The 25,119-nt window shown below is 48.3% G+C and overlaps 1 protein-coding gene across 3 annotated transcripts in view; it reads right to left on the bottom strand.

The window, feature by feature from the left end:
* ncbp1 (nuclear cap binding protein subunit 1) overlaps nucleotides 1-25,099 on the bottom strand; it is a 36,644-nt gene extending 11,545 nt beyond the window's left edge. For 2 of the 3 annotated variants that reach the window (XM_080537217.1, XM_080537218.1), the window contains exons 1-12: nucleotides 24,965-25,099; nucleotides 23,994-24,082; nucleotides 22,440-22,540; nucleotides 20,353-20,509; nucleotides 13,185-13,292; nucleotides 8,676-8,797; nucleotides 8,462-8,531; nucleotides 2,924-3,139; nucleotides 2,661-2,758; nucleotides 2,494-2,557; nucleotides 1,212-1,322; nucleotides 635-699 (exon numbers count right to left, since the gene is read on the bottom strand). In XM_080537217.1, coding sequence (XP_080393343.1) covers nucleotides 635-699; nucleotides 1,212-1,322; nucleotides 2,494-2,557; nucleotides 2,661-2,758; nucleotides 2,924-3,139; nucleotides 8,462-8,531; nucleotides 8,676-8,797; nucleotides 13,185-13,292; nucleotides 20,353-20,509; nucleotides 22,440-22,540; nucleotides 23,994-24,082; nucleotides 24,965-25,001 — 1,238 coding nt within the window. In that variant the 5' untranslated portion in view covers nucleotides 25,002-25,099. The remainder of the gene's footprint in view (nucleotides 1-634; nucleotides 700-1,211; nucleotides 1,323-2,493; nucleotides 2,558-2,660; nucleotides 2,759-2,923; nucleotides 3,140-8,461; nucleotides 8,532-8,675; nucleotides 8,798-13,184; nucleotides 13,293-20,352; nucleotides 20,510-22,439; nucleotides 22,541-23,993; nucleotides 24,083-24,964) is intronic. The other variant, XM_080537219.1, reaches the window with a different exon arrangement.
* Nucleotides 25,100-25,119: the final 20 nt, after the last annotated feature.

Raw genomic sequence — 25,119 nt, 5'->3', positions numbered from 1 at the left:
GAGAGGAGGGGGGAGAGAGGAGAGGAGAGAGGAGGGGGGAGAGGAGAGGAGAGGAGAGAGGAGAGAGAGGAGAGGAGAGAGAGGAGGGGGGAGAGGAGAGAGGAGAGAGGAGGGGGGAGAGGAGAGAGGAGAGGAGAGAGAGGTAGGCGTTAGACCACAGAGGATAACCAGTTGAGGTGCCTGAAGGAGTGTGTGTGTACCTGTCTATGCAGGTGTGTGTGTGTGTGTGTGTTACCTGTCTATGCAGGTGTGTGTGTGTGTGTGTGTGTGTGTTACCTGTCTATGCAGGTGTGTGTGTGTGTGTGTGTGTACCTGTCTATGCAGGTGTGTGTGTGTGTGTGTGTGTACCTGTCTATGCAGGTGTGTGTGTGTGTTACCTGTCTATGCAGGTGTGTGTGTGTGTTACCTGTCTATGCAGGTGTGTGTGTGTGTGTGTGTGTGTTACCTGTCTATGCAGGTGTGTGTGTGTGTGTGTGTGTGTGTGTGTTACCTGTCTATGCAGGTGTGTGTGTGTGTGTGTGTGTACCTGTCTATGCAGGTGTGTGTGTGTGTGTGTGTGTGTGTGTGTTACCTGTCTATGCAGGTGTGTGTGTGTACCTGTCTATGCAGGTGTGTGTGTGTGTGTGTGTGTTACCTGTCTATGCAGGAAGTATTCATGGTGTCCAGCCTCATGTACATCATCTCAGTAGCTTGGGCCAACTGGGCGGCTGTTAAGGACCACTCTGACACATCACACAACTACTAACTAGTAACAACTCACTACTAACTATTAACTACAACTAACTACTAACATCTAACTATGAACAACTAACTATTAACTACTAACTAGTAACAACTAACTACTAACTAATAACAACTAACTAGTAACAACTAACTAGTAACTAGTAACAACTAACTACTAACTATGAACAACTAACTACTAACTATGAACTACTAACTACTATTAACTACTAACTAGTAACAACTAACTACTAACAACAACTAACTACAACTAACTACTAACTAGTAACAACTAACTACTAACAACTAACTACTAAAAAGAACTAACTATTAACTACTAACTAGTAACAACTAACTACTAACTAACTACTAACTATTAACTATGAACAACTACATACTAACTAGTAACAACTAACTAACTAGTAACATCTACTAACTAGTAACAAGTAACTATTAACTACTCAAAAGTAACTATGAACTGTGAAGGATACGACTTGCGGCAGGGAGCCAGGCTGCAGCTTGCAGAGCTCGATGAGCAGGGTGGTGTAGGACACGTCGATGTGGGGGGGGCAGGGAAGCTGGAACAGCTCCCCGAATATCACCTGGGGGGTGGGGGAGAAGTTACTAGAACCTGAAGACCAGACAGTTACTGGAACCTGAAGACCAGACAGTTACTAGAACCTGAAGACCAGACAGTTACTAGAACCTGAAGACCAGACAGTTACTAGAACCTGAAGACCAGACAGTTACTAGAACCTGAAGACCAGACAGTTACTAGAACCTGAAGACCAGACAGTTACTAGAACCTGAAGACCAGACAGTTACTAGAACCTGATTCTGTTCCTCCATTCCATGTGTTACAATGGGCCTGTCCTCCCATTTCTACCTCCCCTGGCCCCTCCCCAAGCCCCCCCTTGCCCCCCCAGCCTCCCCTGGCTTAGTTAGTAGTGGGAGTTAGTAGGTAGTTAGTAGCAGGTTACCTCTACTATGTGGTAGTTAGTAGTGGTAGTTAGTAGGTAGTTAGTAGCAGGTTACCTCTACTATGTGGTAGTTAGTAGTGGTAGTTAGTAGGTAGTTAGTAGCAGGTTACCTCTACTATGTGGAAGTTAGTAGGTAGTTAGTAGCAGGTTACCTCTACTATGTGGTAGTTAGTAGTGGTAGTTTGTAGGTAGTTAGTAGCAGGTTACCTCTACTATGTGGTAGTTAGTAGTGGTAGTTAGTAGCAGGTTACCTCTACTATGTGGTAGTTAGTAGTGGGAGTTAGTAGGCAAGGCAAGGCACGTTTATTTGTATAGCACATTTCATACAACAGGGGCAATTCAAAGTGCTTTACATACATTATTAAAATACAGCAAGAGGAGCATAATAAATTAAAAATTACAATGAATAAAAGCAGATATAAGAAGTAAATAGGTAAAACATTTAAAAAGACAATAGTTAATGGAAAAAAGACATTGATAGAAGTGTTTGTGTTTAATCATACACTTCATACACTAGTAGGTAGTTAGTAGCAGGTTACCTCTACTATGTGGTAGTTAGTAGTGGTAGTTAGTAGGTAGTTAGTAGCAGGTTACCTCTACTATGTGGTAGTTAGTAGGAGGTTACCTCTACTATGTGGTAGTTAGTAGGTAGTTAGTAGCAGGTTACCTCTACTATGTGGTAGTTAGTAGGTAGTTAGTAGCAGGTTACCTCTACTATGTGGTAGTTAGTAGGTAGTTAGTAGCAGGTTACCTCTACTATGTGGTAGTTAGTAGGTAGTTAGTAGCAGGTTACCTCTACTATGTGGTAGTTCAGGGGGATCTTGTTCTTCCCAGGGTAGCTGAGCAGCTGGGCGGCGCTGAGGATGAGAGAGAGGGGGGGGGGTTAACAAGACAGGCTGGGTGTGCGCACACACACACACACACACACACACACACACACACACCACCCCCCACACACACCAGGTCTTCCTCTCCTTCCAGTGGGAGGTGATGATGCAGTGCAGGTTCTCCTCGATGACGAACCTCTCCACTGAGTGGCTGCCTGGCATGACTGGACCCTGGGGACAGACACGACACTCTAGAACACATGGAACCTTCGACAACACACAACACTCTAGAACACATGGAACCTCCTAGAACACACAACACTCTAGATCACACGTGTGTGTGTGTGTACTGTGCGTGCGTGTGCGTGTGTGTACTGTGCGTGTGCGTGTGTGTACCTCGGGGGCGTCGGTGTAGTCGAACATGCGGAACACGACGCGGGGCATGGGGTAGTGAGCGTCGGGGGCGTGGGCGGGAGGGGTGAAGGGCGGCAGGTTGTGCTGCAGCGCCTCACACAGCACGCTGTCGAACGCCATGTAGGGACGCAGGATGTGGCGCTCCACCCAGCGGTCCTTCTTCAACTTCTGGATCTGACTCCACAGGCAGTCCAGGTACTGGGGGGGGGGGGGGGGGAGGAGAGAGGGGAGGTGTAGAGAGAGGGGGGGAGGTGTAGAGAGAGAGGGGGGGTGTAGAGAGAGTGGGGGGTGTAGAGAGAGAGGGGTGTAGAGAGAGAGGGGGGTGTAGAGAGAGGGGGGTGTAGAGAGAGAGAGGGGGGTGTAGAGAGAGAGGGGGGGAAGTGTAGAGAGAGAGGGGGGGAAGTGTAGAGAGAGAGGGGGAGGTGTAGAGAGAGAGGGGGGGTGTAGAGAGAGAGGGGGGGAAGTGTAGAGAGAGGGGGGTGTAGAGAGAGAGAGGGGGGTGTAGAGAGAGAGAGGGGGGTGTAGAGAGAGAGGGGGGGAGGTGTAGAGAGAGAGGGGGGGAAGTGTAGAGAGAGGGGGGGTGTAGAGAGAGAGGGGGGGAGGTGTAGAGAGAGAGAGGGGTGTGGAGAGAGAGGGGGGTGTAGAGAGAGGGAGAGAGGTGTAGAGAGACGGGGGGTGTAGAGAGAGAGGGGGGGAGGTGTAGAGAGAGGGGGGGTGTAGAGAGAGGGGTAGGGGTGCAGAGAGAGGGGGGGAGGTGTAGAGAGAGGGGGGGAGGTGTAGAGAGAGGGGGGGTGTAGAGAGAGAGGGGGGGTGTAGAGAGAGAGGGGGGGGTGTAGAGAGAGGGGGGGTGTAGAGAGAGGGGGGGTGTAGAGAGAGAGAGGGGTGTGGAGAGAGAGAGGGGTGTAGAGAGAGAGGGGGGTGTAGAGAGAGGGGGGGAGGTGTAGAGAGAGAGGGGGGGTGTAGAGAGAGAGGGGGGGAGGTGTAGAGAGAGAGAGGGGGGGAAGTGTAGAGAGAGTGGTAGGGGTGTAGAGAGAGGGGGGGTGTAGAGAGAGAGGGGGGGGTGTAGAGAGAGGGGTAGGGGTGTAGAGAGAGGGGGGGAGAGGGAGAGAGGTGTAGAGAGAGAGGGGGGGTGTAGAGAGAGTGGTAGGGGTGTAGAGAGAGAGGGGGGGGGAGGGAGAGAGGTGTAGAGAGAGAGGGGGGGGAGGGAGAGTGGTAGGGGTGTAGAGAGAGAGGGGGGGGTGTAGAGAGTGGTAGGGGTGTAGAGAGAGAGGGGGGGAGAGGGAGAGAGGTGTAGAGGGGAGGTGTCGAGAGAGGGGGAACAAAGGTATACACCAACATCAAACGTGCTTACAAGGCTAGTCCGCTAGCTCATCTAGGCATGTCTGACCATGTGTCAATCCTCCTGATTCCTGCATACACTACAATGGGGAAAAGTGCTCCCATCACCACTAAGACTGTCAGAACCTGGCCACCGTCCCACCCTGCCTGAAAACCTCAACTATCATTCCAGTCCCGAAGAAAAGCACGGTGAGCTGCCTAAACGACTACCGCCCGGTGGCACTCACACCAATCATCATGAAGTGCTTCGAGAAACTAGTCCGGGCCCACATACTCACACGCCTCCCGCCCAACCTGGATCCATACCAGTTCGCCTACAGAGCCCACAGGTCCACAGAGGACGCCATAGCGACGACTCTCCACGCCACTCTATCCCACCTGGAGAGGGGAAACAGCTACGCGAGACTGCTCTTCGTGGACTTCAGCTCCGCCTTTAACACCATCCTTCCAGACAGGCTAGTGACCAAACTACTAGACCTGGGTCTATCACACTCTATATGTGCGTGGATCAAGGACTTCCTGACCGACCGCCCCCAGAGGGTGCGGGTGGGCCCCCACACCTCCACAGCCCTCAGCCTCAGCACTGGGTCACCCCAGGGCTGCGTGCTAAGCCCCATCCTCTACAACCTCTACACCCACGACTTCACCCCCATCCACCCCAGCAACTACATCGTAAAGTTTGCAGACGACACCACCGTGGTGGGATGTAGCTCGGGGGGGGACGAGGCGGCGTACAGGGATGAGGTAGAGCAATTGAGCAAGCTGTGCAAGGTTAACAAGCTGCTGCTAAACAAGTCAAAGACCCAGGAATTCATCGTAGACTTCAGGAGGAAAAAGTCCGAGATCCTGCCCCTGCTCATCGACGGAGAGAGCGTGGAGATAGTCTCAAACCTCCAATTCCTGGGACACAACATGCGGGATGACCTGGCCTGGAAGGACAACACTAAAGGCACCATCAAGAGGGCACAACAGCGGCTATACACCCTGAGATGCCTCAAGAAACAACACAGCAAGCAGGAGATGCTGGTGGCCTTCTACCACGGCGCAGTGGAGAGTATCCTCACCTTCGGCATCTCCAACTGGTACCACAGCTGCACGGCAGCGGAGAGAAGCGATCTACAGAGAGTCGTGAGAACAGCACAGAGGATCACCGGCGCCCCCCTCCCCTCTCTGGAGGAGCTGTACAAAACACGCTGTCTCAGGAGGGCCTCCAAGATCTCCAAGGACCCGACCCACCCTGGGCACGAACACTTTGTCAAGCTGCCCTCGAACAGGAGGTACAGGACCCCGGCCGCTAAGACAAACAGACTGAAGGACAGCTTCTACCACAGGGCCGTCAAGGCCCTGAACACAGAAAAGGCCTAAGTTCTGGGCCCAGGACAGTCCGGACGGATTGTATGGCAGCTAGTGCTGAGGCACAAACATGTACATTTTCAAGCCTGCAAACTGTGACACTTTAAAATAATGTGAAAAAATACTTTCTTGTGAAATGTGACAACCCTAGTTGACTATCTGTGCAGTATAGTACAGTGGATTGTGTACATAGCCTCTATTGATGTAAACCAGCTCCTTACCTTCTTGTGATTTTATGCATCTATGCTTTTTCCAAAATGTGTTTCTTTTTCCTTTCCTAAACACCAGGGGAGCCTGCCCTCCTAAATTTCGTTGTTTGGTACCTGTACTGTAGCAATGACAAATAAAGTCTATCTATCAGAAGGGTCCGCTCCACTGCAGATCTGCCTAAATGACACCCTATGGCAGGAATATGAGCATGAGGACCTGGAACAGTACACGTCGTCGGTTCTGAACCACATAGTGAACTGCACCAACTCAGTCACCGTGGACAAACGGGTCCGGGTCTACCCCAACACGAAGCCATGGATGACTGGGAAGGTCCAAAAACTGATCAACGAGAGGGACAACGCCTTCTTCGCAGGGAAGCGCACACCGCTGTACAGCTCCACCAGGGCCAACCTAAAGCGCGGCATCAAAGCGGCCAAGGCAGAGCACAGAGAGAAGATTGAGGAATGCCTCCTGAGCAACGACTCCAGGCGGATGTGGCAGGGGGTTCAGCAGATGACAAACTTCAGAGCCAACAGGCTCACAGCCGCAGAGGACGACTCCCTGCTGGCGGGAAAGCTGAACACCTTCTACGCCCGGTTCGACGAGGGGCGAACGGAGGTAACCGCAACACAAACACTACTCTCTCCAGCTCTCAGCAGCCTCACCCTCACAGAGCATGAGGTGAGACGCGTACTGAAGGCGGTGGACCCCAGGAAAGCCTCGGGGCCGGATGGCGTCCTGGGACGGGTGCTGAGAGACTGCGCCGACCAGCTGGCCGGGGTTTTCACCAACATCTTTAACCAGTCCCTGTCCCAGGCCACCGTCCCACCCTGCCTGAAAACCTCAACTATCATCCCAGTCCCGAAGAAAAGCACGGTGAGCTGCCTAAACGACTACCGCCCGGTGGCACTCACACCAATCATCATGAAGTGCTTCGAGAAACTAGTCCGGGCCCACATACTCACACGCCTCCCGCCCAACCTGGATCCATACCAGTTCGCCTACAGAGCCCACAGGTCCACAGAGGACGCCATAGCGACGACTCTCCACGCCACTCTATCCCACCTGGAGAGGGGAAACAGCTACGCGAGACTGCTCTTCGTGGACTTCAGCTCCGCCTTCAACACCATCCTTCCAGACAGGCTAGTGACCAAACTACTAGACCTGGGTCTATCACACTCTATATGTGCGTGGATCAAGGACTTCCTGACCGACCGCCCCCAGAGAGTGCGGGTGGGCCCCCACACCTCCACAGCCCTCAGCCTCAGCACTGGGTCCCCCCAGGGCTGGGTGCTAAGCCCCATCCTCTACAACCTCTACACCCACGACTTCACCCCCGTCCACCCCAGCAACTACATCGTAAAGTTTGCAGACGACACCACCGTGGTGGGATGTATCTCGGGGGGGGACGAGGCGGCGTACAGGGATGAGGTAGAGCAACTGAGCAAGCTGTGCAAGGTTAACAACCTGCTGCTAAACAAGTCAAAGACCCAGGAATTCATCGTAGACTTCAGGAGGAAAAAGTCCGAGATCCAGCCCCTGCTCATCGACGGAGAGAGCGTGGAGAGAGTCTCAACCCTCCGATTCCTGGGACATCACATGCGGGATGACCTGGCCTGGAAGGACAACACAAAAGGCACCATCAAGAGGGCACAACAGCGGCTATACACCCTGAGATGCCTCAGGAAAGAACACAACAAGCAGGAGATACTGGTGGCCTTCTACCACGGCGCAGTGGAGAGCATCCTCACCTACGGCATCTGCAACTGGTTCCACAGTTGCACAACAGCGGAGAGAAACGCGCTACAGAGAGTCGTGAGAACAGCACAGAAGATCACCGGCGCCCCCCTCCCCTCTCTGGAAGAGCTGTACAACACACGCTGTCTCAGGAAGGCCTCCAAGATCTCCAGGGACCCGACCCACCCTGGGCACGTACACTTTATCAGGCTGCCCTCGAACAGGAGGTACAGGACCCCGGCCGCTAAGACAAACAGACTGAAGAACTGCTTCTACCACAGGGCCGTCAAGGCCCTGAACACAGCAAAGGCCTAAGTTCTGGGCCCAGGACAGTCCGGACGGATTGTATGGCAGCTAGTGCTGAGGCACAAACATGTACATTTCAAGCCTGCAAACTGTGACACTTTAAAATAACGTGAAAAAATACTTTTGTGCAATATGACAACCCTAGTTGACTATCTGTGCAGTATAGTACAGTGGATTGTGTACATAGCCTTTATTGATGTAAACCAGCTCCTTACCTTCTTGTGATTTTATGCTTTTTCTAAAATGTTATTTTTTTTTTCCTTTCCTAACACCAGGGGAGCCACCCCTCCTAAATTTCGTTGTTTGGTACCTGTACTGTAGCAATGACAAATAAAGTCCATTCCATTCCAATAGGAGGTAGAGTAAAAAATAAAATGAGTTTTAGAAATGTATGTATGGGTGAAAAACTGTCCTACAAAAACACTTTGGAAACAGCAACCTCACTTAACAGAGATACAACATATTATAACAGAGGTACAACATATTATAACAGAGATATAACATGAAGTGAAATTCAAGAAAATTCCTTCTTGAAAAATCTACTGTCTGATGAACACACAGGCCCCTCCCTCTTACCTCTTCCTGTGGGTGTGGCTTATCTGCTGTCCACACTTGCAGCATAGAGACATGGGTCTTCAGTCGCCTCCTGAAATACAATCAACATCATCATCATCATCATCATCTTCCTCATCATCATCATCTTCCTCATCAACACCATCATCATCATCATCAACACCACCATCATCATCATCATCAACACCACCTCCACCTCCTCCTCCTCAGGTCTTACTTGAGGTATCCGTCTATCTGGCTGAGCAGTCTGTCCATCTCCACGTCCTTCTTCTCGTAGAGCTCCTTCCCCACCCAGGGCAGGCTGGACAGAACCACGTACACAAACCAGTCCCCCCGCACCTGCACACACACACACACACAATCACACACACACGTTTGACACACCTCATTCCACGCATTACAATGAGCCCGTCCTCTGATTTCTACCTCCCCCAGCCTCCCCTGGTGTTCTACCTCCCCCAGCCTCCCCTGGTGTTCTACCTCCCCCAGCCTCCCCTGGTGTTCTACCTCCCCCAGCCTCCCCTGGTGTTCTACCTCCCCCAGCCTCCCCTGGTGTTCTACCTCCCCCAGCCTCCCCTGGTGTTCTACCCCCCCCCAGCCTCCCCTGGTGTTCTACCCAGGGATTAAAGCAAAAAAAAAATCTCCTGACTGAAAATTTGTTCAAGCCAAGTCATATTCTCATTTTAACCTCCACTATATGTTTGTATTTTATAACGTTAGCGTTTTAAGGGAAGAAGATTCTTTTGAACAGCTTTTCTATTGCCAGTTTGCTTTTATGTGATATCAATGCTGTTTTCAATTCATGAAATAAAATTGATACTTATTGCAAGGGTTTTTGGACTTTTCAGTGCAAGTTTTTTATTTACATTGTGCCAACGGAGCAAGCTTACAACTTGAACAAGGAACTAAAAACACAAAAAAACACATGAACTGAATGTGTCTTGTATTGCACTTAATCCACACGTCTTCTGCATCCAGAGGTTCCTCTAGTCTTTGGTGTCTGCAATCAGCCAGTTTCTGTGCAGGTAAAAGAAACATATGATGTTAAGACTATGCAATGCTACTGTATGCATACTGACATTTTTGTCAGGTTAATAGTAAGACCCACCTTGAGATGGCAGCTGTCTAGTATAACACCAAACAAACACAGTTTTTGTTTTGAAGTGAGCGATCACTGAAAAAGACCAAAACAGCATTAAATAATAATAAGTGTAATACTTACTATAGTGCTTTTCACTTTTTCTGCTTTTTGGCAGTGAAGTGATTATGCCTGAAGCTTGGCTACACCTGATATCCGTTTCAGGGTTTCTTCTGTGGGACCAGCTTTGACTCCAGGAGTGGAGGAGGGGGAGGAGGAGGAGGAGGCTCTAGATGATGAAGTGGCTCTGACTCCAGGAGTGGAGGAGGAGGATTTTGAGGCTGTAGCAGGTGCAGTGGCTCTTACTCCAGGAGTGGAGGAGGAGGAGGAGCAGGAGGAGGCTGTAGTAGATGCAGTGGCTCTGACACCAGGAGTGGAGGAGGAGGAGGATGAGGTGGAGGCTCTAACAGGTGAAATGGCTGTGACTCCAAGAGTGGAGGAGGAGGCTCTTGCAGGAGCAGAAGAGGTGGAACCTTTCTTTAACTTTTCTGTTACTTTTCTTACCCTAACTGCTGAGAGGACTTTCACAGCTTCCATCAGTTTCCTTTCCTTTTGCTTGTCAATGTTCTCCTTCTTCTTCTTCAGATGACTTTGGTATCTCTCATAAGAAGACAGGCACAAGCTCCTCAGTGCAGGGCTGATTTCCATTTTGGAGGCCGTTTTCCCTGTTGCCTTCATGTGGGACTTGATAATGGCTAAGCCTTCATATGTCTCAATGTTCAGCCTGACCCTGTCTTTTTCTATGATGTCATCCATGATGTTAAATGATCCTTCGACAAGAGGGCCAGTGAACAATGACAGAAGGGCCTTTACCAACTTCCCTAAGATGGGGAATCTCATCCCTCCTTCTGGCGTCTTCTTGGCCAAGATCCTACTCCACCAGTCAACATCGATTCGTTCGGTATTCTCCTCAAAGTGTTTGGCCTGTGCTCCTAAATCTGCGTCAATCTGGTAGGCTCGCACCTCTTCATTCAGTTGACCAAGCTCCTCAGATTTCACTGCATTTGGCAAGGCCTTGGCTAAGGTGTTGAATGCCCCTTGGACCGATTCGTGGAGAATCAATGATGGTGTCAGCACAGACAAAGAGGTGATGATGTGGTTGTTGAGGGGAAGGTTTTTCAGGAGGTATGTTGCTGCATTGATGTAGCCTTCTCTGAGAGAGCTGTAGACGTTCTGCACCCAGGGCCTTTTCTCCACTCTAGCCTTGTTTAAGGTAGAGAAGCTGAATCTCCCCACAGACAACCTTTGGTCAGGGTACTGCAGGTCTCTCTTCTGAACATCAAGCTTCAACAAGCCCTTCACACTCAGGGGGATGTAAACAGGCTTCATGAACTTGGAGAGAAGTTCCCGGACCAGTAGCATCATTTCGGCATGCAGTGCGTGGAGCATGGGCTTTTCATGCTGCAACTTTTTCAGGAACACCTGGAAAGTTGGAAGTACACCTGAAAATTACAATTAAGCCTGATTAGAAAAGTCGCTGAATATGTTTTACTATTCTTTCATGATCACAAACATAGTAATGTAACATACTCAGATTCCATTACAGGAAAAATATGCAACAATACATAAATCGATAAGACATCTCTGTACATTTCTTTCCACTTCAAAAGTGACTGAGCTAGGGCTGCACAATATAGGGTAAACGTCCCTATTAAGCCCACTTGCAACTCCTGAAAAAACTGCATCATAATTTTTTGCTGTGTAATGTTTCTTCCAATGAAGCTGCTTCTTTCCTACATGCCAGGTCAGCCAATCAGATTTACTGATCTTAAGTTAGATAAGTAAACCTGTAACACGTGCCTGCATGCCAGCTTTCTTTTATGTATCAAAATAGGCCTATATATTGCAGTGAAAAAGAATATTGCAATGTCAGTTTTTTCCAATATCACCCAGCCCGAGAACATACCTCTGTATAAATCAATCAAGGCTGTGAGCTTGTTGAACTCTGAGAAAAGCATACAGATGCGTGTCTTCCGGTTTTGGTTGACATCAGTTCCGGTCCCTGCAGATTTTGCCATTTGCAGTTGCAGAACCGTGATCCTTGCCTTCTCATCAGATGTAACTGCATGCTGATCAAGAACCTGGTTCAGGAGCCATCTGCATCACAAAAAGCATATCATTATACAGTTGGGGGAACAGGAATGCTATATTTGCTCTGATTTATTTAATTAGATTTTGCAAATTGGGCCTGCTAGTACAGAGAAAACAGACATAAAAAGAGAATGCTAATGCTATTGTACCTGTATTTGTGCTGATCTTGAGGAGACAGGAAGCTGTAGAAGTGCACAATCAATGGATCCATAAGCTCCCGTATTCTGTTGCACACATCCAGCATTTGGAGGAACCTGCTGCTGATGGGACGGATCAAGCTCTTCTTCTCCAAATGGAGCAAGGACTGAAACTCGCCAAAAAGCTCCTTCTGTTTGGGGAATTTTTCTACATCATGGTAGACATCAGAGCAAAATTCATCCACAAATCCCTGGAAAGGCTTCAAAAGGGCCTTGGTTGCATTTGAGACCATGTGAACCGTGTCTCCGCTGATGTCCAGGAGTGATGGATTTTCTTTTCGGATTTGTGTCTCCACTCCAGACCTTTTCCCTCTCATCACATTGCAGTTATCCAGCAGTATAGCAACAACCTGATTCCAGTTCAGGTTGTATGACTGGAGGATATCTGTCAGTGTGTGTGTGAGGGTTGAGGCATCTGCGATGTTAACTATCCTTGAGGCCAGATGCTGGGTCAACACTTTCCCCATATCCTCATCGAAGTACCTTACAAGAACATTAAGGATCCTGTCCATGTTACCATCTGTTGCCTCTTTAGCAATGACCTTTTGTGTCTTGCCCTCCTTGTGCAAGGTGTCAATGGTCGTCTTTTGGACAACTGTCAGGTCAGCAGTCTTCCCCATGATTGTGTAGCCTACAGAACTGGACTGAGGGACCATTTAAAGGCGTTTGCAGGTGTTTTTAGTTAATTAGCTGATTAGAGTGTGGCACCAGGGGTCTTCAATATTGAACCTTTTCACAATATTCAAATTTTCTGAGATACTAAATTTGGGGTTTTCATTAGTTGTCAGTAATAATCATCAAAATTAAAAGCAATAAACACTTGAAATATATATCAGTCTATGTGGAATGAATGTATACATTATACAAGTTTCACTTTTTGAATGGAATTACTGAAATAAATCAACTTTTGATGATATTCTAATTATATGACCAGCACCTGTATGTAAAGGAAAAAACAATATTCAGGCACCAGATGACCATTCAAAATATAATGTAATATAATGCAATATAAGGCTCTCAGGCATTCTGTACTTTCAAATATGTATTCTTCTTGAGCAGTCAACATCAACTATCAGCTGTTTCGCTAGCAAACACGAAAGCTAACTTTCGTAACAGCGCCCCCGCCACCACGTCGGCGCAATGCCGCAATTGCAGTTAGAATTTTTTTTTATTCCCCCGCGCCGTAGCCAATTGACGGAAATCCGTCGTGACTTGGAAAAAATTGACGGAAATCCGTCGTAGCGACGGAGAACTTTAATCCCTGTCTACCTCCCCCAGCCTCCCCCCAGCCTCTACGTACCTGGGGGACGTCCTCCTCCTGTGTGACGCTGACAAAGTTCTCAAACATGGCGACCATGGAGGGGGCGGCGATCACGTGACAGTTCACCAGGTCACACAGGAAGCGCACCTGCAGACAGACAGGAAGAGGAAACCATCACTGGTCTGACATCACGTTTCTCCCTGAAGAACGGACGGGTGTTTCTGCGATGTAAACATCTCAAGGCTGATTAAACTGTATATTTAATAATGATGCGTTGTTTTGAAATTGATATTACAAATATAATACAATAGTATACATACAATACATATAATACAATAGTCGGCGCCCCTGGAGCAATTAGGGGTTAAGTGCCTTGCTCAAGGGCACATGCAGCTCCCTCCTGTGGCGGGGATCGAACCAGAGACCTTCAGATTGCTAGCCAGCCTCTCTAACCTTTAGGCCAGTGGTTCTCAAACCTCTCCTACCAGGTAGACAGCCTGGGTGTAGAGGTAACCTAGGTAACCAGACCTACCAGGTAGACAGCCTCGGTGTAGAGGTAACCTAGGTAACCAGACCTACCAGGTAGACAGCCTGGGTGTAGAGGTAACCTAGGTAACCAGACCTACCAGGTAGACAGCCTCGGTGTAGAGGTAACCTAGGTCAGTGTTTTTCAACCACTGTGCCGCGGCACACTAGTGTGCCGTGAGAGATCATCAGATGTGCCGTGGGAAATTATCAAATTCCACTTACCGTATTGACCCGAATATAAGACAGGGTTTTTTCCCCGGAAAAAAGTCTGAAAAAGTTGCATCGTCTTATATTCGCGCCCTAGATTTTTACACGTCAATATTAATTCACAACAACGTATGGCGCCAAAAGACTGTTCCCCACACGAGCCACCGTGTTTCTCCCTCTCACACACACCCCAGTGACGGTGCTTGGAGAGATGGAGACACACTCACACACACACCCGCGGAGAGACACTCACACACACACACTCGCAGAGACACACTCACACACACACCCGCAGAGACACACTCACACACACCCCAGTGACGGTGCCTGGAGAGATGGAGACACACACACACACACACACCCGCGGAGAGACACCGCAGAGACACACTTGGTTGGTCAAGTTAACAAACAACAGAGGAGGAGTTACGATGCCAATTTTAAGACCATGGTGGTCAATGAAGCAGAGGCATCAAACAACTGTCGAGGAGCCAAGAAATATGATATTACAGTGTGTAATGTTAGAAGTTGACGAGCCCAAAAAGATCGGCTTAAGAATGGTAACAGTCAGAGAAAAGCGTATCGCCGTCCGCAAAGCGGCCTCTTCCAGGTGATTGACAGGAGGGTGTGTGAATACGTGACTGAAAAACCTAACGATTGTATGCCCATAAGCCTACCCCAAGATGATAAAAATAACCTACATTGTTTCATTCATTCATTAAGACGATTGCCAGACGCATTGATGACATGTCTGCTGACATCGAAAATGTTGTTTTGGAGAAGATACGTGGCAGTGGGCAGTTTGCTTTGCAACTTGAGTCTTGGCTCAACTCTTGGCCAATGCACGCTTTGTGGATGGAGACACAATCACAGAAAATTTCTTTTTTTGCAAGACATTGCATAAAAACAACAACAGGGGAGGACTTCAGTGGGACAGCTGCACAGACATCAGTGTCTGCACTGATGGAGCAGCAGCTACTGTATGCAGGCATGAAAACAGGTCGGGGTGAAAAAGGTGAGAAGGATACGAGACCGCTCGCATACATGGCATACATACATGGCATACATGGCTCGCATACATGGCCAACATACAGGGCCAGGCTTCGCACTGAGTGAGTATAACGACAAGTTCTTATAATGTTACGTATATGATAGGCTCAGTGTTTCCTCCAGGAATTTTTACATTAGTGGCGGAGAGCCCCGCGCGCAAATTTTTTTCTCGCGTGCACGCGCATGAAACGCGCACGCTCAAAACAACGACCTAATTTCAACCAAAACTAGAGGGAGGATGGCAAAAAATATATATATCAGTGTTTCCTCTATATGCATTTATTGGTGGCGGGCCGCCACGAATGAATTTCTTCCGCCACCAAATGATTCAGACAGTCCACTTTGATTCAGGCTGCGCAGAAAGGCAGCGAGTTATTATGACCGAATCTCTCAACAGGCGCGCGGCGCGAGGCGACGCGCTTTCAAAACTGGCTGCGTTCGTAAATTCACTCAGGAAATCCGATCAGCACTCGTGGAATGCCTCTCGTCCAATCAAATGACTCAGTTTCTCTATGACGTCGGGCCCAGTGTGCGCTCCAGCGCTCTCAGAGCGACTTTACGAACGCAACCTTACACTCATCTAGCTAGTTAGCTTAGCAGTCGTAGCTCAATTTAAAATTGGAGTGAGAAGCAGAGTTGTTGCCTTGTTGAAAACATATTCAGACTCCCCAGCTGTTCTACACGAGTTTATGACATGCAGCTGTATCATGCGATGGTAGTACTAAACCCTCGTTGTGTATTGTTTGTTTTGCCGTGGAAATGAAACATTTATGAGTCTTACAACAACTCATGTGCGTGTAAAAAGCCGGTAAACGGATTTCTCTTTTAGTCCGTCGCCGGTGCCTTTAATCCCGTATCCTAATCGAAAATGCAACATCATCAGCGACGACTGTGGGTTATTGCATTTACTGCTGTTCTCTGGTTCATGTTCTTATACCAGTGCAGTGCTATATTCTGTATATTCATTTATTTATTTTTGGCCATGCTCTAGTTTTGGCTGAAATTAGGTCGTTGTTTTGAGCGCGCGTGCGCGTTTCATGTGCGTGCACGCGGGGAAAAAAAATGCGCGCGCGGTCAGGGCTATCCGCCACCAATGTACAAATTCCTGGAGGAAACACTGTATATATACCAGGGTTTCCGTTAGAAAAAATTGGCGCCGGTCAACGTGTCCGGGAAGATTTCAATTTACCGGACAAACGTGAAATATTCCGGTCATCATATTAAAATATAATATAGCTGTTTGTCGCGGTGATTACTGTTGTGTAGCCTATATATGCCGTTTAATGTCTATTTCTCATCCGATATAATAATTATATAATAAATATAATAATATATAGGCTTTCATGATTCGCATGCGCGCTATGCCATATGTCCAGCGCTGAACGCCACACTGGGAACTGAACAGACTGCATCGATCAATGAACGGACTCCACATTACGTTAACTGAAGTGTGTTAAATAGTTTCACGACAGTAATGTACGTTTTCTATATTCTCTTTACAGTTTTACCCTTTTTATCAATAAAACAACGTAATTTCTATAACCACGTCTCGCTGATTGGGAAGGCATTAAGTCTAGCTGCCTGTCAAATCATACTTACTCGGACTCGGGAGTATGAGAATGAGGAGGATGTATCGGGGGGGATACACACCCGTGGACTATTTCAATTTAGTGGCACAAATTAAACTCTAACACACTATAGATAGACTAAATTGAACTTAAATGATGGACACCGACTGAATAACTGAGTGGGGGGAAGACAGGTCTCAAATGTGGAACAATTATAACATTTAATACATAAAGATAAAACATACACAAATATATAACATTGATATCCCTAAACTCAAATGTAGTGTGGTATTGTCAACCTAATCTAATCAATCCTAATCTAATGGTGGGGATGTTATACTCTGAATCTCCCGACTCAGGGCTGGAACGGGCACGGCAGGCTCAATCAATGAATGGGGTTGAGATGGCTAGCGTCCTTTACTAGCCGCATCTCACGGCCCTCGTGGTCATTCACTGTGCTCTAGCACATCCAAAACACGCAGAACAGTAACCTTGACTCCGGTCACTGCAGTGGTTTTATTTAGACTAGATCAAACTAAATTAACTGACTAAACTACTCGCGCCGTTGAGAGAAAGGGTTGCCAGATGGGGGGGGTTACCGCCGAATGGACTACTGGGTTTAGCGGTTAGCGGACTAGTTAGGCTGTAAATTGTCAATCCCATCTGACAACCCTGCCGCTGTTTGTCATCGCGTAGGCTAGTCTACACATTAATAATAAAAGAAAACATATAGCCTATATATTCGTCTTTTTTAATGTAGAAGGAATCAGAATATGTGACAAATTAATTTTTGCAAATTGTATTCAAATTGTGCTTAAAGGGAATTATTTTCACCGGACATTATGACCGAAGAGGTGTAAAAATGTCGGACTTCAACAGATTTTATCGGACAAAGACCGGTAATTACCGGTTAACGGAAACCCTGATATATACAGAATATAAACTTGTGATACCGGTTTCCATCCATCAGCTCTGAAGGTTTACGATCCAATGTCCTTCCAAACGAGCAGTCTGGCTCCGTCTCAAACACAACAGGAAAAGTATGTCCAACTTGGCGAAAGTTTCCGAGTATTTCCAACTTGCGCGAGTTCTTCAACTTGCGACAGTTTTTCAACTACACCTCGTTCCAAATTATTATGCAAATTATATTTTTCTCAGATTTTCCTAAATAGTCGATGCAAATGACAATCAGTATAACTAAGTCATCAACCGTTAGAGTATAATTCAAATGTTATTGAACAAACCTCCCAATGATAACAGTATTTTTTTTATTTATAAAAAAACTCAAAATGCACTGTTCCAAATTATTATTGCACAACAGAGTTTCAAAACATTTTATAGGTTGTAAAGAACTAAAAATGGTAATTTGATGAGTTTATGGTTAGGAGGTCATATTAGGAGGTCATATTTACTGAAATCAAAAGCTATTTCAAACAAAAACATCTTAACAGGTCAAGTTACATGTTAACATAGGACCCCTTCTTTGATATCACCTTCACAATTCTTGCATCCATTGAACTTGTGAGTTTTTGGACAGTTTCTGCTTGAATTTCTTTGCAGGATGCCAGAATAGCCTCCCAGAGCTGCTGTTTTGATGTGAACTGCCTCCCACCCTCATATATATTTTGCTTGAGGATGCTCCAAAGGTTCTCAATAGGGTTGAGGTCAGGGGAAGATGGGGGCCACACCATGAGTTTCTCTCCTTTTATGCCTATAGCAGCCAATGACACAGCGGTATTCTTTGCAGCATGACAGTGGGCTCAGAAATACATGAAGACTAATTTCCAAACAGTCTTGTTTACTGATGAGTGCCGTGCAACCCTGGATGGTCCAGATGGATGGAGTAGTGGATGGTTGGTGGATGGCCACCATGTCCCAACAAGGCTGCGACGTCAGCAAGGAGGTGGCGGGGTCATGTTTTGGGCCGGAATCATGGGGAGAGAGCTGGTAGGCCCTTTTAAGGTCCCTGAAGGTGTGAAAATGACCTCGGCAAAGTATGTAGAGTTTCTGACTGACCACTTTCTTCCGTGGTACAAAAAGAAGAACCGTGCCTTCCGTAGCAAAATCATCTTCATGCATGACAATGCACCATGTCATGCTGCAAAGAATACCTCTGTGTCATTGGCTGCTATAGGCATAAAAGGAGAGAAACTCGTGGTGTGGCCCCCATCTTCCCCTGACCTAAACCCTATTGAGAACCTTTGGAGCATCCTCAAGCAAAATATATATGAGGGTGGGAGGCAGTTCACATCAAAACAGCAGCTCTGGGAGGCTATTCTGGCATCCTGCAAAGAAATTCAAGCAGAAACTGTCCAAAAACTCACAAGTTCAATGGATGCAAGAATTGTGAAGGTGATATCAAAGAAGGGGTCCTATGTTAACATGTAACTTGACCTGTTAAGATGTTTTTGTTTGAAATAGCTTTTGATTTCAGTAAATATGACCTAATATGACCTCCTAACCATAAATTCATCAAATTACAATTTTGAGTTCTTTACAACCTATAAAATGTTTTGAAACTCTGTTGTGCATAATAATTTGGAACAGTGCATTTTGAGTTTTTTTATTTAAAAAAAAAAATACTGTTATCATTGGGAGGTTTGTTCAATAAAATTTGAATTATACTCTAACGGTTTATGACTTGAAAATTATACTGATTGTCATTTGCATCGACTATTTAGGAAAATCTGAGAAAAATATAATTTGCATAATAATTTGGAACGAGGTGTAGATGTGATGGCTATCATGTCTATCAAAATTATCAAATTAGCCATCGTCCTGGCATGATTGGGTGTTGGTCTCAACGCACCTGTTGTTTGTCCTTCCTCCGTTTGCAACAAGAAACTCTGGACCTTTTCATGAAGTGGTCTTAAAATCCAAAGTCCAAATAAAAGTAACAAACGAAAGTAATATATGTTGGTGTACATACCACAGCGCACAGTAGCCGCTGCTTGTTCTCCCGCTGTAGTTGTAGCTGGTGGTGGTGGTGGTACCCCGCCATAAACGTTCATGCAGTTTCGGATCGCTCATAGCCACTGCTAGCTTCAGCAATGTTTGAAGTGTCTGGGACATCTTTTTTCTTGAAAAATCCATCCATCTGTCACTGTTTTCGTTTAATTTTTCGAAGTTATTTAACGTGATATCTTATTTGTGCACCTAGCTAGCTAGATCAGCTTTTTGTATCTTTTAGATGGTACTACCGGTGACTTTTAGCCCGTTATTTGCGAGGAGAAAACACAGGCGCCCGAGCATTTCGGCAGGTAAGACTGCTGAGCAGGGATGGTTGAGTCTGCACGGTTCTCATGCCGGTTCACATTTAGACCAATCAGGAGTAGCCCTTGTGTCACGTCGTCAACTGAATGTTTAATGTCATTAATCTGATTTTGGATCAGCGGTTAGAGAGAGATGGGCGTGGATTTAGGTGCACTTTTAGTCAACATCCATTATAGCGCTGATCTAGGATCAGCTATATTTTAATCAGCTAAAATGTTCAGCGGTGTTTTTTTTTTTTTTTGTGGACTGAATCAATTAGTGGCGGAGGAAATTCATTCGTGGCGGCCCGCCACCAATAAATGCATATAGAGGAAACACTGAGGCTACTATGTATCATTTTGCAACATTTGGGATGGCGGTGTGCCGTGGGATTTTTTCAAGGTAAGAAATGTGCCGTGGCACAAAAAAGGTTGAAAAACACTGACCTAGGTAACCAGACCTACCAGGTAGACAGCCTCGGTGTAGAGGTAACCTAGGTAACCAGACCTACCAGGTACACAGCCTGGGTGTAGAGGTAACCTAGGTAACCAGACCTACCAGGTAGACAGCATGGGTGTAGAGGTAACCTAGGTAACCAGACCTACCAGGTACACAGCCTCGGTGTAGAGGTTGGCCTTCAGCGTCTCCTTCAGCTGGCGGATCATCGCCTCCACAAACTCTCCTCCGAAGTTGTAGTTGCGAGCGTTGAGCAGCCCCACCAGGGTTGTGTAGACCGTCAGCTTCTCAGGCAGCAGGCGGGCCCTGGGACACACACACACACACACACACGTCAGTCACACACACACACACACACACGTCAGTCACACACACGTCAGTCACACACACACACACACACACACACACACACACACACACACGTTCCTTCCCTTATTATTTATTCAGAAGCGTCACAGCGGGAGGGGACTTACACAGCACACAGGAGGGAGGGATGAAGGGAGGGATGGAGGGAGGAAGGGAGGGAGGAAGGGATGGAGGGAGGAAGGGAGGGATGGAGGGAGGGAGGAAGGGATGGAGGAAGGAAGGGATGGAGGGAGGAAGGGATGGAGGGAGGGAGGGAGGAAGGGAGGGAGGAAGGGATGGAGGGAGGGAGGGATGGAGGGAGGAAGGGAGGGATGGAGGAAGGGGACTTGCACAGCACACAGGATGGAGGGAGGGAGGGGGGAGGGATGGAGGGAGGGAGGGGACTTACACAGCACACAGGGTGGAGGGAGGGATGGAGGAGACTTACACAGCACACAGGGTGGATGGAGGGGACTTACACAGCACACAGGATGGATGGAGGGGACTTACACAGCACACAGGATGGATGGAGGGGACTTACACAGCACACAGGATGGAGGGAGGGGTGGAGGGAGGGATGGAGGGGACTTACACAGCACACAGGGTGGAGGGGGGGATGGAGGGAGGGATGGAGGGGACTTACACAGAACACAGGGTGGAGGGAGGGATGGAGGGAGGGATGGAGGGGACTTACACAGCACACAGGATGGAGGGAGGGATGGAGGGGACTTACACAGCACACAGGATGGAGGGAGGGATGGAGGGGACTTACACAGCACACAGGATGGAGGGAGGGATGGAGGGGACTTACACAGCACACAGGGTGGAGGGAGGGGACTTACACAGCACACAGGGTGGAGGGAGGGGACTTACACAGCACACAGGATGGAGGGAGGGATGGAGGGGACTTACACAGCACACAGGAGGGATGGATGGGACTTACACAGCACACAGGGTGGAGGGAGGGATGGAGGGGACTTACACAGCACACAGGGTGGAGGGAGGGATGGAGGGGACTTACACAGCACACAGGGTGGAGGGAGGGATGGAGGGAGGGATGGAGGGGACTTACACAGCACACAGGGTGGAGGGAGGGATGGAGGGGACTAACACAGCACACAGGGTGGAGGGAGGGATGTAGGGGACTTACACAGCACACAGGGTGGAGGGAGGGATGGAGGGGACTTACACAGCACACAGGATGGAGGGAGGGATGGAGGGGACTTACACAGCACACAGGATGGAGGGAGAGATGGAGGGGACTTACACAGCACACAGGATGGAGGGAGGGATGGAGGGGACTTACACAGCACACAGGATGGAGGGAGGGATGGAGGGGACTTACACAGCACACAGGATGGATGGAGGGATGGAGGGGACTTACACAGCACACAGGGTGGAGGGAGGGATGGAGGGGACTTACACAGCACACAGGGTGGAGGGAGGGATGGAGGGGACTTACACAGCACACAGGGTGGAGGGAGGGATGGAGGGGACTTACACAGCACACAGGATGGAGGGAGGGATGGAGGGAGGGGACTTACACAGCACACAGGATGGAGGGAGGGATGGAGGGGACTTACACAGCACACAGGATGGAGGGAGGGATGGAGGGGACTTACACAGCACACAGGGTGGAGGGAGGGATGGAGGGGACTTACACAGCACACAGGGTGGAGGGAGGGATGGAGGGGACGTACACAGCACACAGGGTGGAGGGAGGGATGGAGGGGACTTACACAGCACACAGGGTGGAGGGAGGGATGGAGGGGACTTACACAGCACACAGGGTGGAGGGAGGGGACTTACACAGCACACAGGGTGGAGGGAGGGATGGAGGGGACTTACACAGCACACAGGATGGAGGGAGGGATGGAGGGAGGGGACTTACACAGCACACAGGATGCGCAGGATTTTGTTTTTGTAGTTGGGGAGGTCGGCCTCCAGGACCCCGGCCAGACCCTCTAGGTTACTCTCCAGGGAGGATGTGCTCTGAGGAGAGGAGGAGGGGGAGGAGGAGGAGAAGAAGAAGGAGGAGGAGAAGGAGGAGAAGAAGAAGAAGGAGAAGAAGAAGGAGAAGAATAATGAGAAGGAGGAGAAGAAGAAGAAGGAGGAGAAGAAGAAGAAGGAGGAGAAGAAAGAGGAGAAGAAGAAGAAGGAGGAGAAGAAAAAGGAGAAGAAGAAGGAGGAGAAGAAGAAGGAGAAGAAGAAGGAGGAGAAGAAGAAGAAGGAGAAGAAGAAGGAGAAGGAGGAGAAGAAGGAGAAGAAGAAGGAGGAGAAGAAGAAGGAGGAGAAGGAGGAGGAGAAGAAGAAGAAGGAGGAGGAGAAGAAGAAGAAGGAGAAGAAGAAGAAGAAGGAGGAGGAGAAGGAGGAGGAGAAGAAGAAGAAGGAGGAGAAGAAGAAGGAGGAGAAGAAGGAGGAGGAGAAGAAGAAGAAGAAGGTTCAACCTTTGTCACTGCAGAGTTCAACGACCTGTATTTGAACTCTAGGCCAGGGGTCAGAGGTCAGAGCCATAGGAGGACCCTGGAGCAGTTAGGGGTTCAGTGCCTCGCTCAAGGACACTTCCACACGTGGCCAGCCGGGGTTTGAACTGCCGAGCTGCCGACCTTGCGGTCATTATGAGCCACAGCCACCCCTGTTGACTGTTTAGACACCAGACGCACGTTAAGACAGACTGTGAGAAACAGAGAGAGAGTGGAAGATTGGGATCCACTGATTGGATCATCTGATTATTAATGCTATATTCATACTTTCAATTAATAGTAGGATGTATTGGATGCTGACGTTTCCTGGCTACTGTGTTATTTACTGTTGTATGAAAGTTGCATTCCTGTGCGTATGGAAGGATAATAGATTACCTATGGTTTCTATATGGAAAGGTGAAACAATACATCTGGATTATAGATTGAGAGGGGGAACGTTGTGAAAAAAAGGATTCTTACAGGAGAGATCTGTGAACTTTTAACTTTTCTCTGACCTGTGTCGGCTGTAGAGTATCTCTCTCTCTCTCTCTCTGTGTGTACCTTCATTTCGGTGATTTGAAAAGTTCCTGTCGACTAGGCATAAAAAACGAGCTCAGAATTAACTCTGGTTTCTTCATGACTTCCTGATGTAGTGTGCCAGACTGAGACTAACCCAGAAGACCTCTGGTGTTGTGGGCTTGGGTTGTCCAGTGGTCTAGCACCGCGGTCTACATTACACACATATGCCCATGTCGGCATGGGTTCGAATCCGACTATTCGTGCCCTGCTGACATGCCCTCTCCTCCTTACTGTCCTGTCTACCTTCACTATCTCCATCCCATAAAATGAAAAATATCAGTGGGACTGCCCCACTCAGAAAAAAATAAACTTAAAAAAAGAAGACCTCAGGTTAGGAGGGTGTTTCCTCCATGCAGAGAACATGACCACACTTACTGCAGAGCCCCATTGTTGTTGTTGTTTACCTTCTCTCCCACGCGGCAGATCAGAGACTCCAGGCGGTCTTCGATCTCGATGGGCTCAGACGTTCTCCTCCTCTTGTGGGACTGGCCACCTGACACACACACACACACACACAAACATGTATATACACACACAAATGTATACACACACCAGACAGACAGACAGATACAGAGACAGACAGACGCAGACAGGGAGTTAAGATCACAACTAACAAACAACAGTCCACAGACACACTCCTCGTCTGTGGAACACTGATAGGGAACACTGATTTTGCTAGTGGCACAAACCCGCCAACAAACCCCCATATCCCAAACCAGAGGTCAGACAACAGACCCCCATATAAACCAGGTCAGACAACAGACCCCCATATAAACCAGGTCAGACAACAGACCCCCATATAAACCAGGTCAGACAACAGACCCCCATATAAACCAGGTCAGACAACAGACCCCCATATCCCAAACCAGAGGTCAGACAACAGACCCCCATATAAACCAGGTCAGACAGACTAACACTTCACACGTTAAATAAGTCTATGAACCAACCCGGTAACACGGTGGTGCCCCCTGCCCTGGACCATGCTGCTGGTCGTCATTACGACTACGAGACTTGTGACTGACGGCTGTAACAACATGAACTGTTTGTCTCCCACAGGCTCACTACTCCACATGTCCACAACACGGACAGAAGGTCGGCGGGGAGGCGACACACGGTCGTCATGGCTACTGGCCGAATAAACGTGTAGTTATAAACTGTGTTATATATTATCTCTGTTCTGAACGTTGGATCGGAGCCTTTGGACAACAGTCATCACACATGAGCTGACCTAGCTTTAGCTGTTAGCTTTAGCATGCTAGTCGGCGGGCTAGCACGCTGCACCTCGACCCCGTTGACAATGAATCGGCGGCTAGGCTAGTTAGCGTCATCGGTTAGCATCGGGTCTAGCATGGCTAACACACTCTAACACACTCACCCTCCTCTCCGCCGTCGCTGTGTCGTCTCCTGGACATGTTGCTTCTGGAGGGTCACTTCAGGGTCAGAGAGGGTTAGATAGATAGAGAGTGGGTGTAGGAGTCAGGGTTTGAGGGGTTCAGTCATTCAGCAGCAGAGAAGAACGGCGGTCAGATT

The sequence above is a fragment of the Nansenia antarctica genome, assembly GCF_963989245.1.
Source record: "Nansenia antarctica genome assembly, chromosome: 7".
NCBI lineage: Eukaryota > Metazoa > Chordata > Actinopteri > Argentiniformes > Microstomatidae > Nansenia > Nansenia antarctica.
Note: the sequence above shows the minus strand (reverse complement) of the source record. Positions and strands in the feature narration are given on the sequence as shown.